The 20,932-nt window shown below is 51.5% G+C and overlaps 1 protein-coding gene across 3 annotated transcripts; it reads left to right on the forward strand.

Moving 5' to 3' along the window:
- The first annotated feature begins 384 nt into the window (after window positions 1–384).
- On the forward strand, window positions 385–16,766 carry ADCK2 (aarF domain containing kinase 2). 3 transcript variants are annotated; one of them, XM_058531442.1, is made up of 9 exons: window positions 385–2,268; window positions 3,688–3,834; window positions 6,571–6,699; window positions 7,718–7,813; window positions 10,046–10,297; window positions 11,637–11,765; window positions 12,615–12,668; window positions 12,988–13,014; window positions 16,342–16,766. In XM_058531442.1, the coding sequence occupies exons 1-9, from the start codon at window positions 1,336–1,338 to the stop codon at window positions 16,480–16,482; spliced, it is 1,908 nt and encodes a 635-aa protein (XP_058387425.1). In that variant the 5' UTR covers window positions 385–1,335; the 3' UTR covers window positions 16,483–16,766. The 3 variants fall into 3 exon arrangements, with proteins under 3 accessions (XP_058387425.1, XP_058387434.1, XP_058387443.1); XM_058531451.1 differs by lacking the exon at window positions 12,988–13,014; XM_058531460.1 differs by lacking the exons at window positions 12,615–12,668; window positions 12,988–13,014.
- Window positions 16,767–20,932: the final 4,166 nt, after the last annotated feature.

The raw sequence follows: 20,932 nt of genomic DNA on the forward strand, positions 1-20,932 counted from the left end.
AGTTCCCAAGGTCCAAACAGCTCCCCAAATCAATGCAGCCTGGGACTCCCTGCCATCCGTCCAAGGACACCGCCCCTCCCCCCATCCCGCTCAGCTGAGAACCCGACTTGTGTTCAGACCGGCGTCCCGTTCACGGCGCGTTTCCGCATGTCCACGCTCTTTGTAAGGAAAGCTAAAGACGTCAGTGGAGAGACAGACGCACAGGGGGAAGGCGGGCGTGGAGGGCGCGTTTGCGTTTCGCGCTAAATCTATTCCTGGACCCAGACCCCGAGAGCCCGGCGAGCCTCGGCCGTGTCGGCGCCGCGTCCGCTTTAAGGGGCCGTCCCCGCGCGCGCGGGCGGGGCGCTCCCGGAAGACCCGGGCCGCGCGTCCTCCGCGCCCCGATCCTCGGCCTCCGCACCCCCTCTCCGCTCTCGGCGCCTGGATCCTCGGGCCCCCGAGCCCCCGCCCTCCGCACCCTGATCCTCGGCCCTCGGCAGCCCCCACCCGGCTCTCGGCGCCCGGATCCTCGGCCTCCCGAACCCCCCTCCCCGGCTCTCCGCGCCCGGATCCTCGGCCCTCCCCACCCCGCTCCCCGGGTCCCCGCACCCCGGCCCTCTGCACCCACCCCCCCCAAAGCTCCTCCCCATCCAGGGACGCGGTGCCTGGTCCTCGGCCGGCCGTACTAACATTCCCACCCCCCGCCCCAGTTCTCAACCCCTTGCCCGTCTGGTCCTTCCTCCCTCCCCCGCGCCCCCCGGGCCCTCGGCGCCCCGGCCGCCGCACCGACCTCCTCCCCAGCCCAGCCCCTCCGCGCTCTGGCCCTGGACAGGGCCTGGCCACCCGAGGGATCTCGCGCCAGCCCGGGCGTGCGGTGACCCTGCGGCCGCCCGGCTCAGTCTCCGCCCGCGCGGCCACCTCGTGCAGGTCGCGTCCTCGCCCTGGCCTGGCTTTGCGTCTGGCTGGGCCCCTGCCGCTCTCGCAGTCGGCTCGGTTCTGAAAGCCCCCGTAGGGCAGCGGGTCTCGGGCTTTCAGGCCAAGGCGAGGCCCCCCGGAGGGAGCGGGGTGTGGAGCCGGGACGGATGGGCCGGCCCCTCCGGCGGCGGAGGGCGTGCAGGACTGTGCGGCCTAGCGGGTGGGGCGGCCCTGCAGGGGCTGGACTGGGAGCCGCACTGGGCTTAGACTGCACGCGGAAGCGGGGTGCTGAGCGTCGCCGCATCTGCCAGCTGCCCCACTTTTAAGTGGAATACTCAGCCGTGGCCCTGGACTCATGTCAGCTTTGCCAAAATCGTGAACATAGAGGGGTGCCCCTTAAGTTGAGGGCAGGCAGCCTGGGTCGTGGACCTCTGGGAGAGGATGGTGACCCCCTGGCGCTTGTTTGTCAGGGTCTGCTTGTCACACCTAAGGGGTTTTGAGCTCAGAAAGGAACTCGGCCTTCTAAGACCCTCTGGGTACTCTCGCAGTGCCAGACTCTGTTGGCTTGTGCTGGGCACTTTGCCCAAACTCATCTCAGCCTATGGGGACATTGGTGAGGGGGCTCCTGAGAGCTTGTTTCAGCAAAGGGCGAGTTGGAGTGAACTGGCTGAAAATGGGCCACTAGAGAGGGCCTCCCAGGAGTGGCGGCTGGGAGGCCTCCTCCTGCACCTCCGCATCTGGCTCCGGGCTGGGGCTCTCCTGGTGAAATTCTTCCCCCTCCTTCTGCTCTACCCTCTCACCTATCTGGCTCCCAGTGTCTCCAGCCTCTGGCTTCACCTGCTTCTGAAAGCCACTGAGACCTCAGGCCCAACGTACATCAAACTGGGCCAGTGGGCCAGCACCCGGAGAGATCTCTTCTCAGAGGCTTTCTGTGCCCAGTTCTCCAAGCTGCATGTCCGGGTGAACCCCCACCCTTGGACTCACACTGAACACTTCTTGCGGCAGGCATTTGGGGAGGACTGGGGGAGGGTCCTTTGCTTTGAGAAGCAGGAACCTGTGGGTTCAGGCTGTGTGGCCCAAGTATACAAAGCACGTGCCAATCCTGCCTTTCTGGAGAATAACAGCATCCAGAGACTTGCCAAGGCCTCCAGCCTGCAGCCTTCTTCAGAAGCTGGGGAACTCAGTGGGCTGAGAGAGCTCTTTGGACACCTGGGGAAGGGGTGGAGGCCTCAAGGAAGTCTTGCTGACCAGTCATTTCTTGAAAGGCTGCTCCTCCCTAAAGCCGACCCGTTTGAATCGAAGGCAGTTGTGTCTCAGGCTTTGATGCCTGCCCGTGGACCTGAGCCAGATCACCTCATCCCTGTGGCAGTGAAAGTAAGTGCTCTGTTGTCTTCAGCTGGGCCCTTCTTATCTCTAAAATCTCACTGACCCCATGGAGCTGTCCCAGATCAGCAACCCCCCTTTGCAGATCACCTCGCATTGCCTTTCATTGATTTCTATTAGCTTGACCATTATCTGAGTGCCTATGATGTGCAAGCTGTTTCACTTCTTGGTTTGAGGGAGTAGGGATAGTCAGTCTGATAAAGGAAAATGAGGAGGGTTTGGGATTTGCTGCCTCTGGGTGGAGGAGCAACCATCCAGCTGACCTCCTGCACTGGGGTCAGGATTAATTGGAGACAGCCTAGCTTAGATGTGCTGTGGTGAGCCCAAGATGGCGGCGTTCATTTTTACAGAAAGTGGCTTCCTTCTCTCTTCACTTCCAGTCACTCCTGCCTGGGCTTTATTATTTCTCATCTCCACACTTTTCCATCCCCATGCAGGCTGTCCCCAGGGGATCTGACAGACACAAGTAGCAGGTACCCCGACTCTCATTTACCCCCTCCGAAAAAACCCTCCTAAGGTTGCCTCACTTCAGACCTACTGAATCATACTTTCCAAGGAAGGAGGCTGGGCCTGGCTTTTTATAAATGCTGCGAGTTATTCTCATGATCAGGCACATGTGGGAAACACTGGACCAAAATATCCCAAAAGTTTCCTCTGCTCTCTGGAAGACAAAAGGAGTAGATGCTTGCTGTGTACAAGGAAACATGCCAGTCATGTCAGAAGCATTGTTTAATCTTTATTAGACACCTAAGGTAGGCATTCGTTTTTCTTATATCTATTTATTTATACCCCACTTTATTCATAAAAGGATTTGAGGTGGAGGTAGGGGCTCTTATCTGCATTTTTTGAAAGATGGAACACGAGGCAGAGAGAGGTTGACTAGCTTGCCCAGTTTCATACAGGGAATGAGTTGCAGAACTGGACTTTGAAACGAGAGCTCTTTCTATCCCCCCTCAGTGCATCCCTGTTGGAGTTCCGCAACCCTAGAGCCTTATTCATCAGGCTTTGGACTACCTGACTCGGGGTTACCTGGTGCGCTCAGTGAAACGCAGATTCCCAGCTCCACTCCCAGAGTGGGTGATTCAGTGGGTCTTGGAGGAGGCCTGGGAGTCCACAGTTTCACCAGGCACCCCATGGTGACTTTTATGCACGCTAATGTTTGGGAGCCACTGATCTGAACTTAATGTATTTGGAAGGAAAAGCCCACCTATTCTTCCCAGCAAAGCTGAGTGCAGTGCAGAGGAGCTGCCCTCGGCATCCCCTCAGGGAAGGCACATGGGAATGAGGGAGGCCCAGCAGCCTGGGTGTTGGGACCACTTCCCCTTTGCTCTGATGAGAAGGTGGCCTGGCTCTTCTTTGATGGTGGGACCTAGCCCTGGCTTCTGATCTCATTGTTTCTCTTTCTGGCAGGTGCTGCACCCTGGCTTGCTCTCTCAGGTGCAGATGGACCTGCTGCTGATGAAGATGGGCAGCCGAGTCCTTGCACTTTTGCCAGGAATCAAGTGGCTTAGCTTGCCTGAGATTGTGGAGGAATTTGAGAAGCTCATGGTCCAACAGGTGAATTCTCCTTCCCTTAGTTGTAAATAGCATCTAACATAGGTCTTGCTATTAGCAGCTATTTAGTAACTGCTGAATGAATGCGTAATTTCCCAGTATGTCATGGCTAGTTTGGTGTATTAGTCAGGGAGGTAATACTAGCTGATGTAACAAAGAACACTCAAATCTCTGTGGCTTAATGCCACAAGCTTATTTCTTGCCTATATCAAAGTTGCATGCAGGTGAACTGTGGAGGGAGGGAGCTCTACGCCATAGTTATTCAGGGACCCAATTTCCTCCCAAGTTTGGCACTGCCATCTTGCACGTGTCAACCAGGGTCAGTGGGGAATGGGGAGAGAGACCATGGAGGATCATGTAAGAGATTTTGTGGCCAGGCCTGGAAGTGATGAACATCACTTCCTCCTCATCTCCACATCAGAGCTTTAATCACAGGGGCCCAATGGAACTGCAAGGGTGCTTGGGAACCACAGTCTTCCTTAGGGCCTGGGAGGAAAGTGAAATGATTCAGGTGGAATTATCTGTGCCACAATCAAGCGCTGAACTCCAGGGGGAACAGAATCATCAGAGAGGTCACATCCTCTGCCTTTGTTGTGCTTTGTTTCCAGGGCTTATTGAGTAGACAAGGACCTCCTCCCTGTCCAGGAGTAGCCAGACTTGGTAAACACACCTTGGGGGCGGTCAGGGCTCCAAATAGGCGTCTGCACTGGCTCCCTGCACGACAGTGCAGAAATGCAGGCTTTCAGAAGCAGGGCGCCAAGTCTTCATTTATGTCCTTGGGTTTAAGGTTTTAAATCCCAGGGATGCGTTGTAATATTTAGAAAGCTTTGCTTTGTACTATGGAGTAGTGTAGTTTCAATAATAGAAGAAAATTAAAACAGAGAAAGTAGCTTCTATTCCAACAACCATCTCTGCATTAATTACTCTCGAGTCTACTACCCATCTGAGCTTCAGTTCCCCTTCTAGCAGTCGGACAGACATCACAGGGTCCTATCACATTAAACTCAATCTCTATATCTCACCCAATTTTGCCTCAAAAATCGGCTCTTCCTACTAGCTGTGTCTCTCTGTAGTCCCATCACGTTCCCAGGCTTGAAACCTTAGAGTCTGGGTGCATGTGTGGGAGTCTTTCTCTCCTCATTCATTTATAAATTCATGTAACATTCATTAAGAACTCTGTTGGAAGCTGGTGAACTAAGAAAACAAGTGAGATCGTCCTGTCCATGAGGAATCTATAGTAGGCAGAGGGGGGCTGGCCCGTAAATACTTGCAATAAAGCATGATGGGAGTTACAGGAGGAGTCTACAGGTTCAGGTGGGGTCAGCTGGGGCTCAAGAAAGGAAGTGGTCATTCCATCATGAGGGTCAGGGGTCCTTGGGCTTCAGCTGAGTCTTGAAAGGTGAGTGGTGTTTACAATTGGACCAAATGGGGGAGGAACATTCCAATCAGACAGAATAAGGAAGGCAAAGGAGAGACAGAGGCGTCAGGCAGGCTGGGATGTTCAGCACTATACAGATGGGGTGAAGCTAAAGTTTGGGGCAGTGGTGGAATCGGGAGGCACAATTGATGGACCTGGAGAGAGAAGCAGGGGCCAAAGCATGACCCACCTTGGGTGTCATCCTAAAGAATTTAGCCTTCATCCTGTAGGTGGAAAGGGGACATTAGCAGATAGATTGGCGAGAGGGAAGATAGGTCAGGGAGCCCAGCTAAGATGCCTCTGTTAGGGTTCAGGTGACTGATTGCGAGTCACCTTGGGATAGCAGTGGGGTGGAAAAGGGGAATGGATCTGAAAGTGGTTAGGGCCGCAGAGTTGATGGCACTGAGTCACTGATGGGTGTGGAGGGTAAGAGAGGAGGAGTGATCTGCAGTGACTCTCAGGTGACTGGGCGTACAGGGGGTGAAAGTAAATTCTGTTCAGATATTGAGATCAAGGGTCTCTGGGCTTTCATGAGGCAACATCCAAATGTACTTGAATATAAGTCTGGAGTCTGGTAGAGGGGTCTGGACAGGAGATCAAGGTTCTGTCAACAGGAGGCGCTAAATGAGGATGTGAGGGGCTGGAGAGGGAGAGCACCAGCATCTGTGGCGCACTGAGGAGGAATGGCGGAGAACAGACCAAGGCGGAACGGTTGGAGAGGCAAGGGGAGAACTGCGGAGAGGAAGAGCAGGTGCCGAGAGAAGAGCTGTTCAGGAGAAACGTGGTCATCAATGGCCCCGGTACCGGGTGCCCAGAGCATTGATTAGGATAAAAACAGGACTGGATCTTTGAGTCTGGCAAGCGCAAGGCTTGGTGAGTTTAGGGAGAGCAGTGTCAGTGTAGTGGGGTGGAGGGCAGAGCCAGCCTTGTGAAGGAAATGGACTTAATCGAAGGACAAGGCTGGAGGGGGGCCTAGTGGAGGACAGCGGGCTGCCCAAGAGGCAACAAAGCTAAACCCCTGGAGATGGGGAGGGGTCCATCTGCCGTGGTGGGCCGATAAGGAACAGCGGAGAAGCAGCGAAGGCCAAGTCCTACAAGGGTATCTGCTGTCTGTAGCTTAGAGGAGTTCACGTGGAGGTTCCGGACTTCTGGGGAGGCCGTTAGTCCCAGGATGCCTGCTCCCGGGTTTCCTGGGGAGTCATGCAGGAGAAGCGGGTGGGGAGGGCAGGTGAATCCCGTGACCTGCTAGCTGTCTGGCGGTTCAGATGTTGCTATCCTTGTGCCCACTTACCCCCTCGTCTTTTCTCTCCATTTCCCTGTAGATCGACCTGCGTTATGAAGCTCGGAATCTAGAACATTTCCAGTGCAACTTCCTGAATGTGAATTCTGTCAAATTCCCTACCCCTCTGCGTCCCTTTGTCACCAGGGATGTCTTGGTGGAAACATATGAAGTAAGAGTAAGAGCTTCCCCTGGCTGTGCCTTTCACTCACAGCGGGCGCCTCCACTCCACGTGCTCCACACGAAGGCTTTAGTCTGTAGAGACGAAAGCCAAGAGAGCGTGTGCTTACTGTCTGTAAACAGAGAGAACTTCATTCGGATACGGCATGAGGGTGGGAGGGAGCGTAGCGAGGTGGCTGAGGCCCTGGACATGGCCTCACACTTGGTGGATTTGAAAATCTGCTCTGCCGTTGTATTTGCTGAGTGATTTCAGTTTCCTCATGTGTAACAGTGGGCAACCACTCCTGCTTCATAGGGTTGTCCCAGGAGTCAATGACACGTTGAATGCAAAATGCCCTCAGCACAGGGTCTGCACAGAGAAAGTGCTCAACAAGTGTTTGTGTCATGTCATTGCCTTAGCTACCTCCTGATCCAGACTCCTTTGTAAAGATGGTAATATGAGATCCAGGGAAGTGATGTGAATGACTCAATATTACTAGCTTGTTGAGCAAGTTACTTAAACTCTCTGGGCTTTAGTTCTTGTATTGGTTAATGTGAGATAACAAGATCTATCTCAAAGGACTGCTTTGACAATTACATAACTACCCTATATGAAATGCTTATTTACTAGCTCCCCATTCTTCTCTCTCTTCTTTTCTTTTTCCTTTCCGTTTTCCTGCTCAAGGTCACAGAGCTCATTCATGTCCCTGTTGGCTGATTCTTGACCAGAAACTAGCTCTCCCGGGGCCTGCTCCCATCTTTTCCCAGGACATCTCTTACCTGTGGGTGGCAGAGTCAAGGGGTTTCCTCCCTAATAAACCTATGGGACTAGTTTCCTTTGGGAAGTGTTATAGAAGGGAAATGTCAATGGGTTGAAATCAATGTGTGGGTGACAGATTCCTAGGGTTCTAAGAAAGGAAGAGCTCTTGGGGTCACTTCCCAGTGGGTGGGAAGGCAATGCTGATGTGTCACGTGGGGATGAGGAGCAGGGCCTTCCAGGTAAGCCTGTTCCCTCCCTGACCTTCTTAAAGGAGAGCGTGCCGGTGTCCAGTTACCAGCAGGCAGGGATTCCCGGTGACTTGAAAAGGAAGATCGCACGCCTGGGGATCAACATGCTCCTGAAGATGGTGAGCTCATGGGCTCGGAGAGGGGGCTCAGACCCAGCATGTGGTCGAATTGCATGTGGGGAGATGGCGGGGACACTGCTCGGCTATCGTGGGCGGGAAGGTGAGCCAAGCAGGAAGCTGCCACGTTGAGAGAATCTGTTCTAGAAATAGCTGAGCCCACGAGAACGCCCATTCATTCTACAGCCTCTGTTAAGCACTTTCCCACTGGCATGGGCTTTGTCACCACGCAAGATGCTGTGGGAAGAGTGGTGAGCAAGACTCAGCACTGGCCCAAGCTGCCTACAGCTTAGGCAAACAGCCAAAGACAACATCGTATGGGAAATGCCACTTCATTCATTCGTTGAGCACCTGCTGTGTGCCAGGCACTGAATTATGAGCTAGATTTACAGTAGTGAGCAAAACAGACATTATTACAATGTTCATGGAACTATCATTCAGTGGGAAGACAGGCCACGATAAATAAATGATATATAGGGTAAGATAGACACCAAAGGATCACTTAGGAGGGGCCCATCCTAGCCCAGAGATCTATTCAGGAAGTGGCTCCATCTCAGCTGGGATGTGAAGGAAGTCTAGGTGTCACCTATGAAGTTGATTGAGATTGTCTAGGGATTGCAGAGAGATTTTCTGGGGTCTGAAGTCTTCCTGGTGGTTGGTACAGAAGAGAGTGGTTGAGGGATGGACAGCCAGGTCTAGGCTGGAAAGAGAGGACGAGTGCCCAGGTCTGGAGGGTGAAGATTCGGGGTACGAACGAACGGGGTGTGTGGTCAGGGAGTGGGAGGAAAGCATCGATGTGACCCAGGTGGAGCCATGGCGGCCGAGGCAGGTGGCAAATGTGGGGCAGAGATGAGAACAGGAGCTCAGAGCAGGGTGGTGGCATGGACGAGCTGACAGCACACACGGGGGTGGCTGTGAACCAGACGCTCCTGTGGAGAGGGCTCAGGGCGACAGAGGTGGCAGTGGTTGAGTGGCCCTGACTCCACCTCCATCCGCAGGATCCGTGGGTGTGGAGGGTCAGCAGTCCCCACCCAAGGGGCTCCTGGAGAAGTGAGGTTGTCTTGGGAGAGCCAGGTTTCCACTAAGTCAGTGCAGTGGAAGCTCAGTGGGGAGAGGACTTTGTCCCCAGTTACAGGGCTCTGAGGGGTTCCGTGTGCCGGAGGGAAGGGCACAGCGGGGAGCAGCCGGGGAGAAGCAGCACCCAGCAGTGGGGAGAACATGAGGGGCTTCCAGCTCGTGCGATCGAGGATGGGTGCATAGGCCTGGGGTCTGAACTGACAGCAGCGTGCCAGGAGGTTCGGTCCCAGGGTCAGGGGTTGGCCAGCCTTTGGTGACCACATCCTGCAGGTGTGCAGGCCCTGGCTTCCCCAGGTCCCAGGACTTTCATCGGGGCAGCGGCCTCCCTAAACCTCCAGCAAAGCCAGGATCTAGACTGGGAGGGTCTTTCTGTGGCTTGGGTGTGCGGCCTGCATCCAGGAGGAGGAGGGGCTCTGTGTCAGCCAGAGGAGTCCTCTGACAGCCTCTCCACCAGCAGCTGCTCTGCACCTACCTCCGGGTCTCTCCGCCTTCCCTGTACAGGACTGCTCGTGGTTTCTCTAACCACCAAGATGACCCTTCACAGGAGGCAGATTCCTGTTCCACAAAGTCACGCCTGACTTCCCGTCCATCACAGTCCCTGGGGCTTTCTTTCCTGCTTAGCAGGTTCAAAGCTGTTTCTCTCTGCCTACCCAGTCCTGTGTGCCCAGATGCGGTGTCATTGTCACTGTTAGACTTCACTGTGTGGACAGAGCTCATGGAGGGGAAGTCTGACGTGAAATATTTCTAAAAGTAAGGTAGTTCTATGAATTTTAAGAACAGAGAGGCTTGGGAAAAATCTTTAAACAATAAGTAGACAATTATTTTTAATTTCAATATTAATTGCTCAAATCATAGAGTAAAAATAAGTCTTTTGAAATGCAGTTTGGTCTTTGATTTTTATGTTCCCTTATAATTGTTTTTAATGCTCTTTACCTTGAAAATAACTTTTCTCTTGAAAACTTCAACCCAGCCTGTCCCTGTACAAATTCTGAATTGATGACATCAAGCAATGAGGCTTTATGAAATGTACCCCTCTCTGCCATTGTAATCAATCACTGGGAACTTACTGTCGCCCTGGAAGCTTTTTCCGCGTGTGGCTTGGTGGTGATGGGGTGGTGAGGGTTGACCTAGCCTTGAACAGCACTGATCTCTTTCCAGATATTTGTGGACAACTTCGTCCATGCGGACCTTCACCCTGGGAACATCCTGGTCCAGGGCGCCGACAGTCTTTCCAAGAGCCAAGAGGCAGGGCTGCAGCAGGCAGACGTCTGCGACACGCTGGTGGTGGCCGTGACGCCTGCCCGGTGCCCACTGCGTCTGGTGCTGCTGGATGCCGGCATCGTGGCCGAGCTGCAGGCCGCCGACCTGAGGAACTTCCGGGCAGTTTTCATGGCCGTGGCGTTGGGGCAGGTGAGACCTGCTGGGCTCTCGGGAGCTGGGCCCAAATCTTCTAGGCTCTTGGGAACTGCAGGGCCCCTCAGCCTTCATTGTTCTTGTAAATGCCTACATTTGCCAAGGGTGCTCCTGATGGAAGTAGGTGCAGCAGAGTGAGGGAGGAAGGAGAGAGGAAGGAGAGGAGATGAAGCTTCCTAAGGGGTCTTTAGGCAGAATGTGCTGGAGCCCACGTCTGAGGTCAGGTCCCGGCCGCTCATGGTTTGGGATGAGGGGAAGAAATGCCTCCTTCCCAAATGCTGTTGCGTCCTGGTAGTTTCTCTTCCTTCTTCAGCAAGTGTACGCGTGAGAACTAGGAAGGCTAGCTTCTTGACTGAGCTGTCCCGGTCTATGCCATTTGCTGTGAGACGGAGGGCTGGTGAGAAGCAGCAGCATAGACAGCTTGTTCTTCCAGTGCAGGAAGACATGTTCACATCTCTCGTGGGGGGAGCGCGAGTCGTTTTTAACCCCACACCCCATGACTTGGGGGGGCTCCAGGGGTTGAGGGTTATTATTTAGAGAAAGAGATTCCATAAAGCCGCTACTGAGTCAACTTAAAGTGACACTTCAGAGGTGACAATGAAGAAACCCTCTGGCTGGCTGGTGCAGAATTCTCCAGCAAGAAAGACTATGGGAAAGAGTGACCTGGTAAAAAAAAAAAGAGGCAAAATTCAGGGGAGTCCCTGCTTTGGAGGCTTCCGAGGAGGCAAAGTAAAATCTTGTGCCTGAGCAGTTTGAAAGTGTCACCTGGGCCAAGGTTAAACACTGAGGAAGAGCTTGGCTCCAGGGGCGGTGCTGCAGGAGGAGAAAGGCATTCCCAGTGACCACCAGGGTGGGAGACCATGGCGGCTTTGGTCAGAGGGCATCCTGGCCAGAGAGGACAGAGGCTCGGTCAGCTGTGAGGAGGGCCTTCTGCTTGAGCAGGAAGAGAGCCCATGAGGAGAGTGGGTCCTAGTGGCTCTGGGGCTGGGCCAGTTGGTCAGCAGTGCCGCGTGGAGCGTGGGCAGCAGGACACTGGCTCTGCTGCTATGCCCCGTGTGGTCCTAGAGGGTGAAGGAGACGAGCACAGCTCCTTGCCCTGACTGCGCCAAGCACAGGTAGGGTCCCACCGATCAAGAAAGACCTCGACAGACTGTGGTGGGTTACCAGGTACTCTGGAGGGGTAACATTAAAAAAGGACAGGAGGCCAAAAGCAGGAAGGTAGACAAATTAGGGTGGAAGGAACTAGGATATGAAGAAGTTTGGGCAGAGCATCTAGTTTCGTCAACTAGCATCAACTCCCGACTCTGCCAAGTTTCTTTTCTTTTGCATTTTCCAGGGCCAAAGAGTGGCCGAGCTCATCCTGCATCACGCCCGGGCCAGCGAGTGCAGGGACGTGGAGGGCTTCAAGGCCGAGATGGCCACGCTGGTGACCCAGGCCAGGAAGAACACCATCACCCTGGAAAAGGTGAGCAGGCCACTCACTTGAGGGGCAGGGGCCTTGTATTGCCCTTGCCTTGGACAGAGCAAACCCCAGGTCTAAGGGAGACCTCTTTATGAGGAGACGTCTCGAGGGGTTTGAGTTTTAAGGCAGATAAAGAACAAACCTTTTCCTCTGCCCACATCTTCCAGGACAAGGAGGCCTATTGAAATCCTGGCTCTCGACAGTGGCTCCTTGACCAGGTTCTCCAGGGTGGCTGCGGGGAAAGTGACATTTATGGTGCCACAGGCCCTCCCTGCCTGGGGTGTAGCTGTTCTGCTGCTTCATCTGGAGCTCAGCCGAGCGTGGAGGGAGGGGGACGGAGGCCCTGAGCAGCCAAAGGACATACCTCATGTTCATGACCTTTATTTAGACCTGAACCAGAGCCCGCTTTGTATTTTACACACAGTTATAACAAACTGGACCGTTTTTTCCCCAAGTTCACGTTCCACACTCGCAGGAGTGAGTCAGAACAAGGAGTGGCCCCCTGGCAGTGAGGAGAGGCTGCCAGCCCCCAGCCCTGCCGACCTCACTTGTTCAGATGTGGGTTTGTGTGCTGGGAGCGAGGGGGAGATGGGCCTTAGGGCTGTCCTCCTGAAGGGGTCTTTGAACTTGGTCTCAGGGTGGGAGTTGGGCATGTGTGTGTGCAGTCCTTTCTGGAGCTGGTCAGACTGTCCTTTCTCCCTCACTGGTGTGTGTGTGTGTGTGTGTGTGTGTGTGTGTGTATGTGTAGGTGTGTGTAGGTGTGGGTAGTGGGACGGGGGCGGGACAGGGGCCTGGAAGGAAGAGAAGCGGTTCCTCTGCAGTCTCTGCAGTCGGCTTTATTCTGTTTTCCAGCTTCAAGTTTCCAGCCTTCTCTCGAATGTCTTTAAGTTACTGATGACTCACAAGGTGAGGCCCCAGCGGAGCTGAGCCTCAGTGCTCTGGTCAGGCTGGAGGGGAGGTTTCTGGGGAAGTCAGCGGGGAGCTGCAGGGTGGTGAGAGATGCTTCTCTTAGATGAGATCTCATTTTCGTACCAATCCATCTGCGTGAAGAGTGCTGTTTGTCTCCTGATGTGGGTATAGCACAGGCTTTCCTTCGTCACACTGTTAGTCTCTGTATCTGTCATTTTATGCCCTCTAAGTATCTGTGATACTTAACTACAGAAAAATGGATTAACAAGTGTAAAAAAGGTCTAACTCAGGCTTTTCATGCCTTTTCCCTCCTCAGCTCACATTAATGATGCTTGGTATTAATGTAAGTCATACTTGGGCAGCTCTTTCCTGAGTGGCGTGAAGTCCTGGGGTTGTGGGTAGCCCAAGAGGGAGGTGCCTCTTATCCCGGTGGGGTTGGCCTGGCCTCCGCCTCCTGCCCCCTGTCTCTTGGAGGGAGGTGGCCTCCTAGTGCTTCACCTTGGTCTTTGCCCCAGCTCTGTCTCCTTGTGATGGAGTGTGGTCTCGGGCCACTCTTCAAAGCAAAGCTGCCAGCCAAGGGTACACGGTGTTGAGGGCAGGGAAGGGAAGATTCTCGTGGGAAGGCTTTTCCCATCTTTTCTCTTGAGGTTCTGCCATTTGATAATGAAACACTGCATGGAAAAGGCAGCCACTTGGCAAGGATCATAACATAGAGTTAAGAATCAGAAAGTTGTCTAGTCCAGCGCCTTCATCTTATAGAAGGCGCAGTGGAGGCAGGGCAGTCAGCTCTGCGGGTTGGGTCGGGCCTCACGGGCGGAGCCAGGAGTTGACATGTGACCCAGGTCGCTCAGTCCAGTGCTCTTTCTGCTGTTCCAAAACCTCTCTGTGGTAGCCGCATGTTTGGGCCAAAACAGACGCACAGACTAAGGGACTCCCCGAGTATGCTACGGATGCGTGATGGTAACAGCTACAGCCAGCACATGTGGGAAGCATACCGTAACCCAGGAGCTGCCATGCTGGGGGCTCTTCATCCAGTTTCTCATTTCAATCTCAGGATAATCCCATGGGTGGGTGTGATCCCTACTGTATTATCCCCACAAGGAGACTGGGGCACAGAAAGGGTAAGTAACTCCCCAAGTCCCACCAGTAGTGCCTGATGGAGCCAAGGTCTGCGCCCATCTCTCTGACCTAGGGTTGGATTTGTTGGTGGGGTTTTTGTTTTTTAGTTTTTGGTGAAAAACTTTATGCTTTGCAAAACTTTTGACAAGTTCTATTTTAAAAACAATTTAAATATCACCTTAGGATTGGGGAAAGCTTTAGTCATCACTAGGGAGCTGGACTAGGGAGTTGGCTTGGGAAGAACTAGGAATGAACATTTACTCCTGGGAGTTCAGTTGCACAGGATGTGGAACAGGTGGATGAGGCTCACATCCAGCTCCTTCGCCTACCCACCCTGAGCTGCACGAACCTCTCCTAGCCCACAGGGCCACTGTGAGGGCTGCATGAGGCCACGACAGTAGTAATCACAGCAATGCGCCGTGAGCTCTCTCATGTGCTCAGCGGTACCTAATTTAGCTATATTACATCCATCAGAATCCAGATTAATCCCTTCAACATTCCTCAAGGCAGGCAGCAATGCCAAGAGGCCAGGCGACTTGCCTATGGCCACACGGCCCCCGTGGCAGTCCCAGGACCCCGTGCCAGTGGGCTGACCATGCAGCCCCCACTCCTCTGTTCTCCTGCCTCCTGTGCTCTTACTCTGCATATAGGCTTCCTCACACACAGCGTGGGACACATGGTTGAGAGCTCCTTAAAAGTTTGCTGTTGTCGTTCTTCCCAGGATGGAAGAACAAAGAGAGGGCCTCGTACAGCCATCATATTCTAAGCGCTTCACTAGGCACTTAATTGTTTTTAAAATGTTTAAAAAACTTTAATTGTCGTAAAAAATAACATAAAATTTACCCCCCCAACCATCTCTAAGTGCACAGTTCAGCAGTGTCGACTATATTCACATTATTGTGTAACAGATCTCTAGAACTTTCTCTTCTTGCAAGACCGAAACGCTACATCCATTGAACAATAACTCCCCATGTCTGCCTCCTCCTGGTCCCTGGCAGCCACCGTCCTACTTTCTGTTTCCATGAGTTTGACCACTTCAGATATCTCATAGAAGTAGAATCATACAGTATGTGTCCTTTTGTGACTGGCTTATTTCTCTCAATATAATGTCCTCAAGGTTCATCCATGTTGTAGCATGTGACAGGATTTCCTTCTTTTTAAAGACTGAATAACATTCCGTTGTATGTATCCATCAATGGACATTTGGGCCACTTCTGCCTCTTGGCTATTGTGAATAATGTTGCAATGAACGTAGGTGTGCAAATATCTCTTCAAGGTCCTGCTTTCAATTCTTTTGGATATATACCCAGAAGTGGGATTGCTGGATCATATGGTATTGTTTTATTTTCTGAGGAACTGCCGTACTGTTTTCCATAGTGGCTGTACCATTTTACATTTCCATCAGTGGTGTACGAGGGTTCCAATTCTCCACATCCTCACCAACACTTGTTATTTTCTATTTTTTTGATAATGGCCATCTTAATGAGGGTGAGGTGATATCTCACTGTGATTTTGATTGCATTTCTCTAATGATTAGTGATGTTCAGCATCTTTTCATATGCTTGTTGGCTATTTGTGTATCTTCTTTGGAGAAATGTCTATTCAAGTGGCACTTAATTTTTTAATAAAACATTTGACAGAAACATAGAGGTAGAAAGACCCGAAGAATTCACCACTCAGCTTAAGAATGAAAGCATTCCAACAGCACTGAAGCCCCAGCTCTCCCACCCTGAAGAGAGCCTGCGTGCCTAAGGATCCTCTGTCCACCCTCTCACGTCCCAGCTGGAAGAACCCGAGCTGCTAACAGGAGCCTGCTGCTTTCTCCTGATCAGCCTATCTGAACCACTAGACAGCTTTCCAGGCCTTAACAGAGAGACAAATACTCTTTAATTTTAACAAATATTATTACCCCATGAGTCAACCTTCCATTTCCTGACCTTCTGTCCCCTTGAGAAACAGATTCTTGTTCTTCTAGGTTCAAATCCTGGCTCTACTCTTCCTCACCCAGCGGCCTTGAGCAAGTCACTTAACCACCCTGAGCCTTAGCTTCTTTACCTATAGAATAAGGAAAATGATAGTACTTTTGAGGCTTAATTGAGTGATCAATGTAAAGTGCTATTACTATTAACCGGCTCCAGAGGGGAAGAAACTCTGCCATGTATGAGCAAAGCCAGTTGTGTGTGGTCTCTTAAAAAAGGCTACAGTAGATTTTGAAGAATGACCCTTATTTAGATTTATAGTTTCTGATATATCTGTGAAACTGTTTTAATTATTTTTAAGTCATTCATACACACACAGGTGCAGACACACATACACTCCTAGAAAAGTACATATCGCGTCCCCCACGTTTTTCCTTAATATTTCTAGTAGGTGGGAGGTTGGGTGAGTAGATGAGATGCGGGGAGACGATGGGGTAGGGAGAAGAGTGTTAGGTGTCCAGTAAAAACCACATGGGCAGATACAAGAAGCCGAGTGGACAGCGACATGGTTACCCAGGATACTCTCTCTGTATCAGCGGGCTTTGGAAACAACCACTGTTTCTCTGTTTCAGGTAAAGCTTGAGAGCAACTTTGCTTCAATTGTGTTTGCCATCATGGTGTTGGAGGGGCTTGGCCGCTCACTGGACCCCAAACTGGACATCCTGGAGGCAGCAAAGCCCTTCCTTCTGAAAGGACCAGCGCCCTCCCCCTGACCGCAGCAGCGCGCGCGCAGCGGGCCTTTGCCTGAGTACTGGAGGCCACTCCCAACAGCCTCTCCTGTGGCAGCTTGAACATTTTAAAATTGGGATGCGTGGAGGGCGCACCATTGCTTTTCACTCTGCTTTGGTTTCAGGCGTCTGTTTTAAAAGCTTTGGGTTATTTGAGGAAGTGAAGGGAGGGAAGGGTCCTATCCATTCAGTCATGGAGCTGCTCCTGGTGTCAGGAGACTCTGTTTCGGGGAAAATGTTCCGTGGAGGAGGACGAATAAACTTAGTTATTTTGTTTTCTTGTTTTTCTCCTTTCTCTTCCTAACCCTCTCTACTCCCTGACCAGGTGGGTCCTGCTGGTCAGTCCCAGACCCTGATATTTAGGTTAGAAAATGTCACAGAAGCCTGTAGACCCATGGCTCCCAAATGGTTTTTGATTATCTACCCTATTGGTAAAAAGTTGAACATATTTATATATACATGCACATATATACTTTATTTATAAGTTTTATAGAGGTGCTACCACTGGCAAATCTCTGGAGGCACAATATACACTTAGAGCAAATTTCACTGTATTTCAGATTATCTTCTTGATAATTTTTAATATCTTTTGCCAACCTCTTGCTAAATTTTATTACAAGGTAAAAAAAACCCAACAATGGTTAGTGTGGCTGACATACTAGGGTAGGAGCAGAATCAGCTCTGCCACTGTCTTACAGTTCTCCTGGGCTTGCACGCCAGCGTTCAGACGGCGGTTTCTCTGAGCCATGTTCAGGCCCTTGTCTATTTATCCAGGGTTAATTTTGGTTAATATTGATCTACAGATAATATAATCAGTCCATCCTGTCAACCAGGGCCTGAAATCCTCAGGAGCACCCAGTGACACTCCAGCAGTGAACTAGGGAGTGGCAGCCATGGCCTGCCCCTCTGGGCTGGGGCCCCCCGTGGACTGTTCTCTCAAAGCTGACCTGATGTGTGGCCGGCCCACTTGGTCTAAGAGGGTGCCAGGGTCAGCTTGTAGAGTGGATATTAGTCAAGTTTAATTTCTTATTTTTCTGGATAAAAACAGTATTTTCTCCCATATCCCAGTGGATTCTCTTGCGCATTCTGGAGACCATCACTCTAGACAGCGAGTGGACAGTCAAACCTTCTTGTTCCCTGAAAGTCCCGTTCTGGCCACAGGACTAGAGTCTTCCATTCTTTCCTTCTCAAGGATAAAGTTCCTCATTTCTGTCTTTTAGGGAGCAAATAAGGTTTAGCAGGACAGCGACTCCTTTGGGGCAGTTATTTTCAGAGGGGTGGAGATGTTATTTCTACTTTCCAGGTCTTGAGAGGAGAGCGTTCTAGTCAGGTTGTGCAAGGTTGGGGTGGCTCCAGGTGGCTGCAAGGGGGCAGTGCCACTGGTCAGCTCCCTCTTCATGGGCACACCAGCCAGACACACGGCCCCTCATGCCAAGTGCACATACACTGTGGGGTGAGAGACAGGGCACAGACAGAGCAGGCACCTCCTTGAGCCTACACCAGCACTACTGAGCCTTTCCTTAAAGCCAGTGGATTTAATCAAGCCATTTGTGGCATGTAGTAGTTATCTAGCACTGCATACAAACTACCCCAAAACTTAGTGCCTGAGAACAACAACATTTATTACCTCACAGTGTCTGCAGGTGAGAAACCTGAGTGCAGCTCAGCTGGGTCCACCGCTCAGCTCAGGGTTTTGCAGAGGCTGCAGACATCCTGAGGCTCCACTGGGGTGGGTCTGACGCCGAGCTCACTCACAATTCAGTTCCTCACGGGCTGTTGGACCGAGGGCCTTAGTTCCTTAGGAGCCGTTACAGCAGCAACAGAAAATGAACACAGGCTGTATCAAAGAGGAGAAAAACGGTTAACGGATGTGCTTTAATGTAGGTAACTTGCTGATTTTTAAAATAAGTATCTTAAAAATGCTAAATTTGTTTTATAAAGTCATCTTCTTAAGGAGAAAAGGCTCCTTCCTTGGGTATAAGTGGATAAAGTGGCGTTTCCCCCTAAGAGAGATCACAAGTCAGTCCCCTCTAAGGGTGAAAGTACAAGGTGTGTTTCTGTGTTACTAAAACCACTGGAAAGAAGAGCTCCTTTCTTCTTTCTAAGAGTCACAGGGAAAGGGAGATCCAGCAAGCCTTTAAAAGTAGGAAATTAAATAAACATCAAGTTGTGTGAACACAAGTTTTTTTTCCCTCATCCCTGTGCTCTGTTTTCTATTTCCAGCTAGGGAATAGGTTCTTGATTTGGGCTTAGATGCTGTATGGTAGATCATTTAGAGTCTGTCCTCAGAGTTTGTTAAAATTTGACTGGGAATTCGATTTGCATTTAGAAGCCGGGAGCTCAATGACAGGGCTTGGCATCCTTTCCCTCACTTTCTCAACTGCAGCCATCAAACAGGGTGCTCATCAGAAAACCAAAGAGAGGGCCATCCTGCAACCTGTAAAGGCAGTGAGGGGTCTCTGCCCTTGGAGTAGTCGGAGCCAGTTGGCAAAAGAAACACGCGTCCTCATCACATAGTTAAAAGAGTCTACTGATTGGGACCATAAACTTTTTATAGTAAAAAATCAGAATTTGTGATGCAAAACAATAAAGCTAAGGACCCCACAAATGATCAAAGATGATTATAGCTTTAAATACAAACAAGCATTGACGTTAAACCTTTTTGTTTTGTAATTCAGCAAGAAAGATTAGGATGAACGAATTTTAGTTCACCTAAATAGCTTTTGCTACTAGGAAAGGAAGGTTTAACAAAGGAATAAAAATTTCCTGAGTACATGCTGTGGGCCAGGTCCTATCTTAAATGACTCACTTCAGATGAGGGGCATTGACGCTCAGAGAAGTAAAGTGACTTGTGCGAATTCACAGAGCAGAGCTGAAGTCTGAACTCAGCTTGCACACAAAAATGCTTGGAATCACAGGAGCAAGGAGCAAGGCAGCTGTGTAGATTGGGCAGGGAGCTCCCAAGGAAGGACGGAAAGCCCTGTCCTCCCAATTCATGAACTTCCTATCTGAGTGGTAGGTACATGTCACTAGAAAGGGTAAGTGGTGAATGGTAGCCTAGAAAAAGCCACTCTGTTGCATATCAACTGGAAAGTCAACTTTCACCCAGAAAATAGTAGATTCTTTCCTCTAATTTATACACTTAGAAGTCAGGAGGGCAGGCAAACAGGGGGAGAGAGTCCTACAGGGCCAGAGGGTCAATCAAGAGGCTGTTCAGAAGGGCATGGGGTAGTTGGGCAATCACAACCTTATGTGGGCCTCTCACCAGGGAGAGAGGGGTCCCGTTCCAGGGCACGTGGAAGCCCATATCTTGGCACAGAAGTAAGGGTATCAGTTACATTCAATACACTCAAATCCTTAAATTCAGGTCTACATTTGTCTCCGTAATTATCCTATTTTTCACACTTGTGACTCGGAACGTGAAGTCTTCAGTGCTTAACAAGTGACCCATTTCAAACTGAAATCTCCAAGGTTTATAATTTAATCAACCTGGAGTTTCTTAGGAAAACTATAACCTGCAAGTGGAGATCCTAAGAATTTGGAGGAGGGTTTAGAGAAACTTGGAGTCCATCTAGGATTTAATAGAAGGCAATATTAGGAGACAAAAGCCGAGAATCCAGGGCTGGCTCAAGATCAAGGAATTAGGAGCATTGAATAAACTAGAGGCTGTGCTAAAATGCAGATTCCTTGGCCCTACTCCAGACTTAGAGTATCTGGGGTCGGCCTCCATAGGTGATTCTGATACCACCAGTCCGTGTACTAATATTTGGGAACCACTGGCTGCCAGTTGGTAATCAAGTTCAAGTTTGCAGAACAACAATAAAACAATGAAGACTAAAGATACCGTGATGAGCCTCTTGCAGGAGAGAAGAGTACCAAGGACTAGCCTTGGGACGGACCACTGGTTCAGAATGGATTTGGCAGCCTAAGAGCGTCGAGAAGGCAGTTAACTCAGGAGGAGGAGGCAGAGAGGCGGGTCCAGGTGGGAAAACACCGTCTAGATCAGCTCAGGCAGGGAGGAGAGTTCAGACTCAGTGTGAGTTTCTTAGCACACGTAACAGACACGGGCTCCTAAAGCGGAGCGCGGAGGCCCGGCCCCTGGGGCGTCCCCATCACCCTCCAGGAGGCACGCCCATCCCGGGGCGAAGCGCGTGGCTCCGCCCAGCCGAGCTCGGCAGGACCAGCTCTTAGCAACGCCCAAGCCCGCCTGCACCATTCAGAAGGCGCCTGCCACCATCTAAGCCAGGACTCGCCGGGTCCCTGCGTGCGGACGGCACTCTCTGACAGCGGCCCTGGCGGCCCGCCCCAGGGAGGAGACTGAGATGCTCATTTGAGGCGGGAACAGCTGCTTCCCTCCTTCCCATACGTGACCCTCGGGGAGATGGGAGGGGCGATGCCGCTCATGCCACGGGGGGGCGCCAGGGGAAGTGACGTA

The sequence above is a fragment of the Diceros bicornis genome, chromosome 3, assembly GCF_020826845.1.
Source record: "Diceros bicornis minor isolate mBicDic1 chromosome 3, mDicBic1.mat.cur, whole genome shotgun sequence".
Classification (NCBI taxonomy): Eukaryota; Metazoa; Chordata; class Mammalia; order Perissodactyla; family Rhinocerotidae; genus Diceros; species Diceros bicornis.

Bases quoted from the DNA above. Each gene is read 5' to 3' on its own strand.
- ADCK2 (XM_058531442.1), top strand. From the start codon at position 1,336: ATGGTGACCCCCTGGCGCTTGTTTGTCAGGGTCTGCTTGTCACACCTA. The intron at 2,269-3,687 runs GTAAGTGCTCTG...TCTTTCTGGCAG, and splicing joins TCATCCCTGTGGCAGTGAAA to GTGCTGCACCCTGGCTTGCT. The intron at 13,015-16,341 runs GTAAGTCATACT...TCTCTGTTTCAG, and splicing joins TAATGATGCTTGGTATTAAT to GTAAAGCTTGAGAGCAACTT.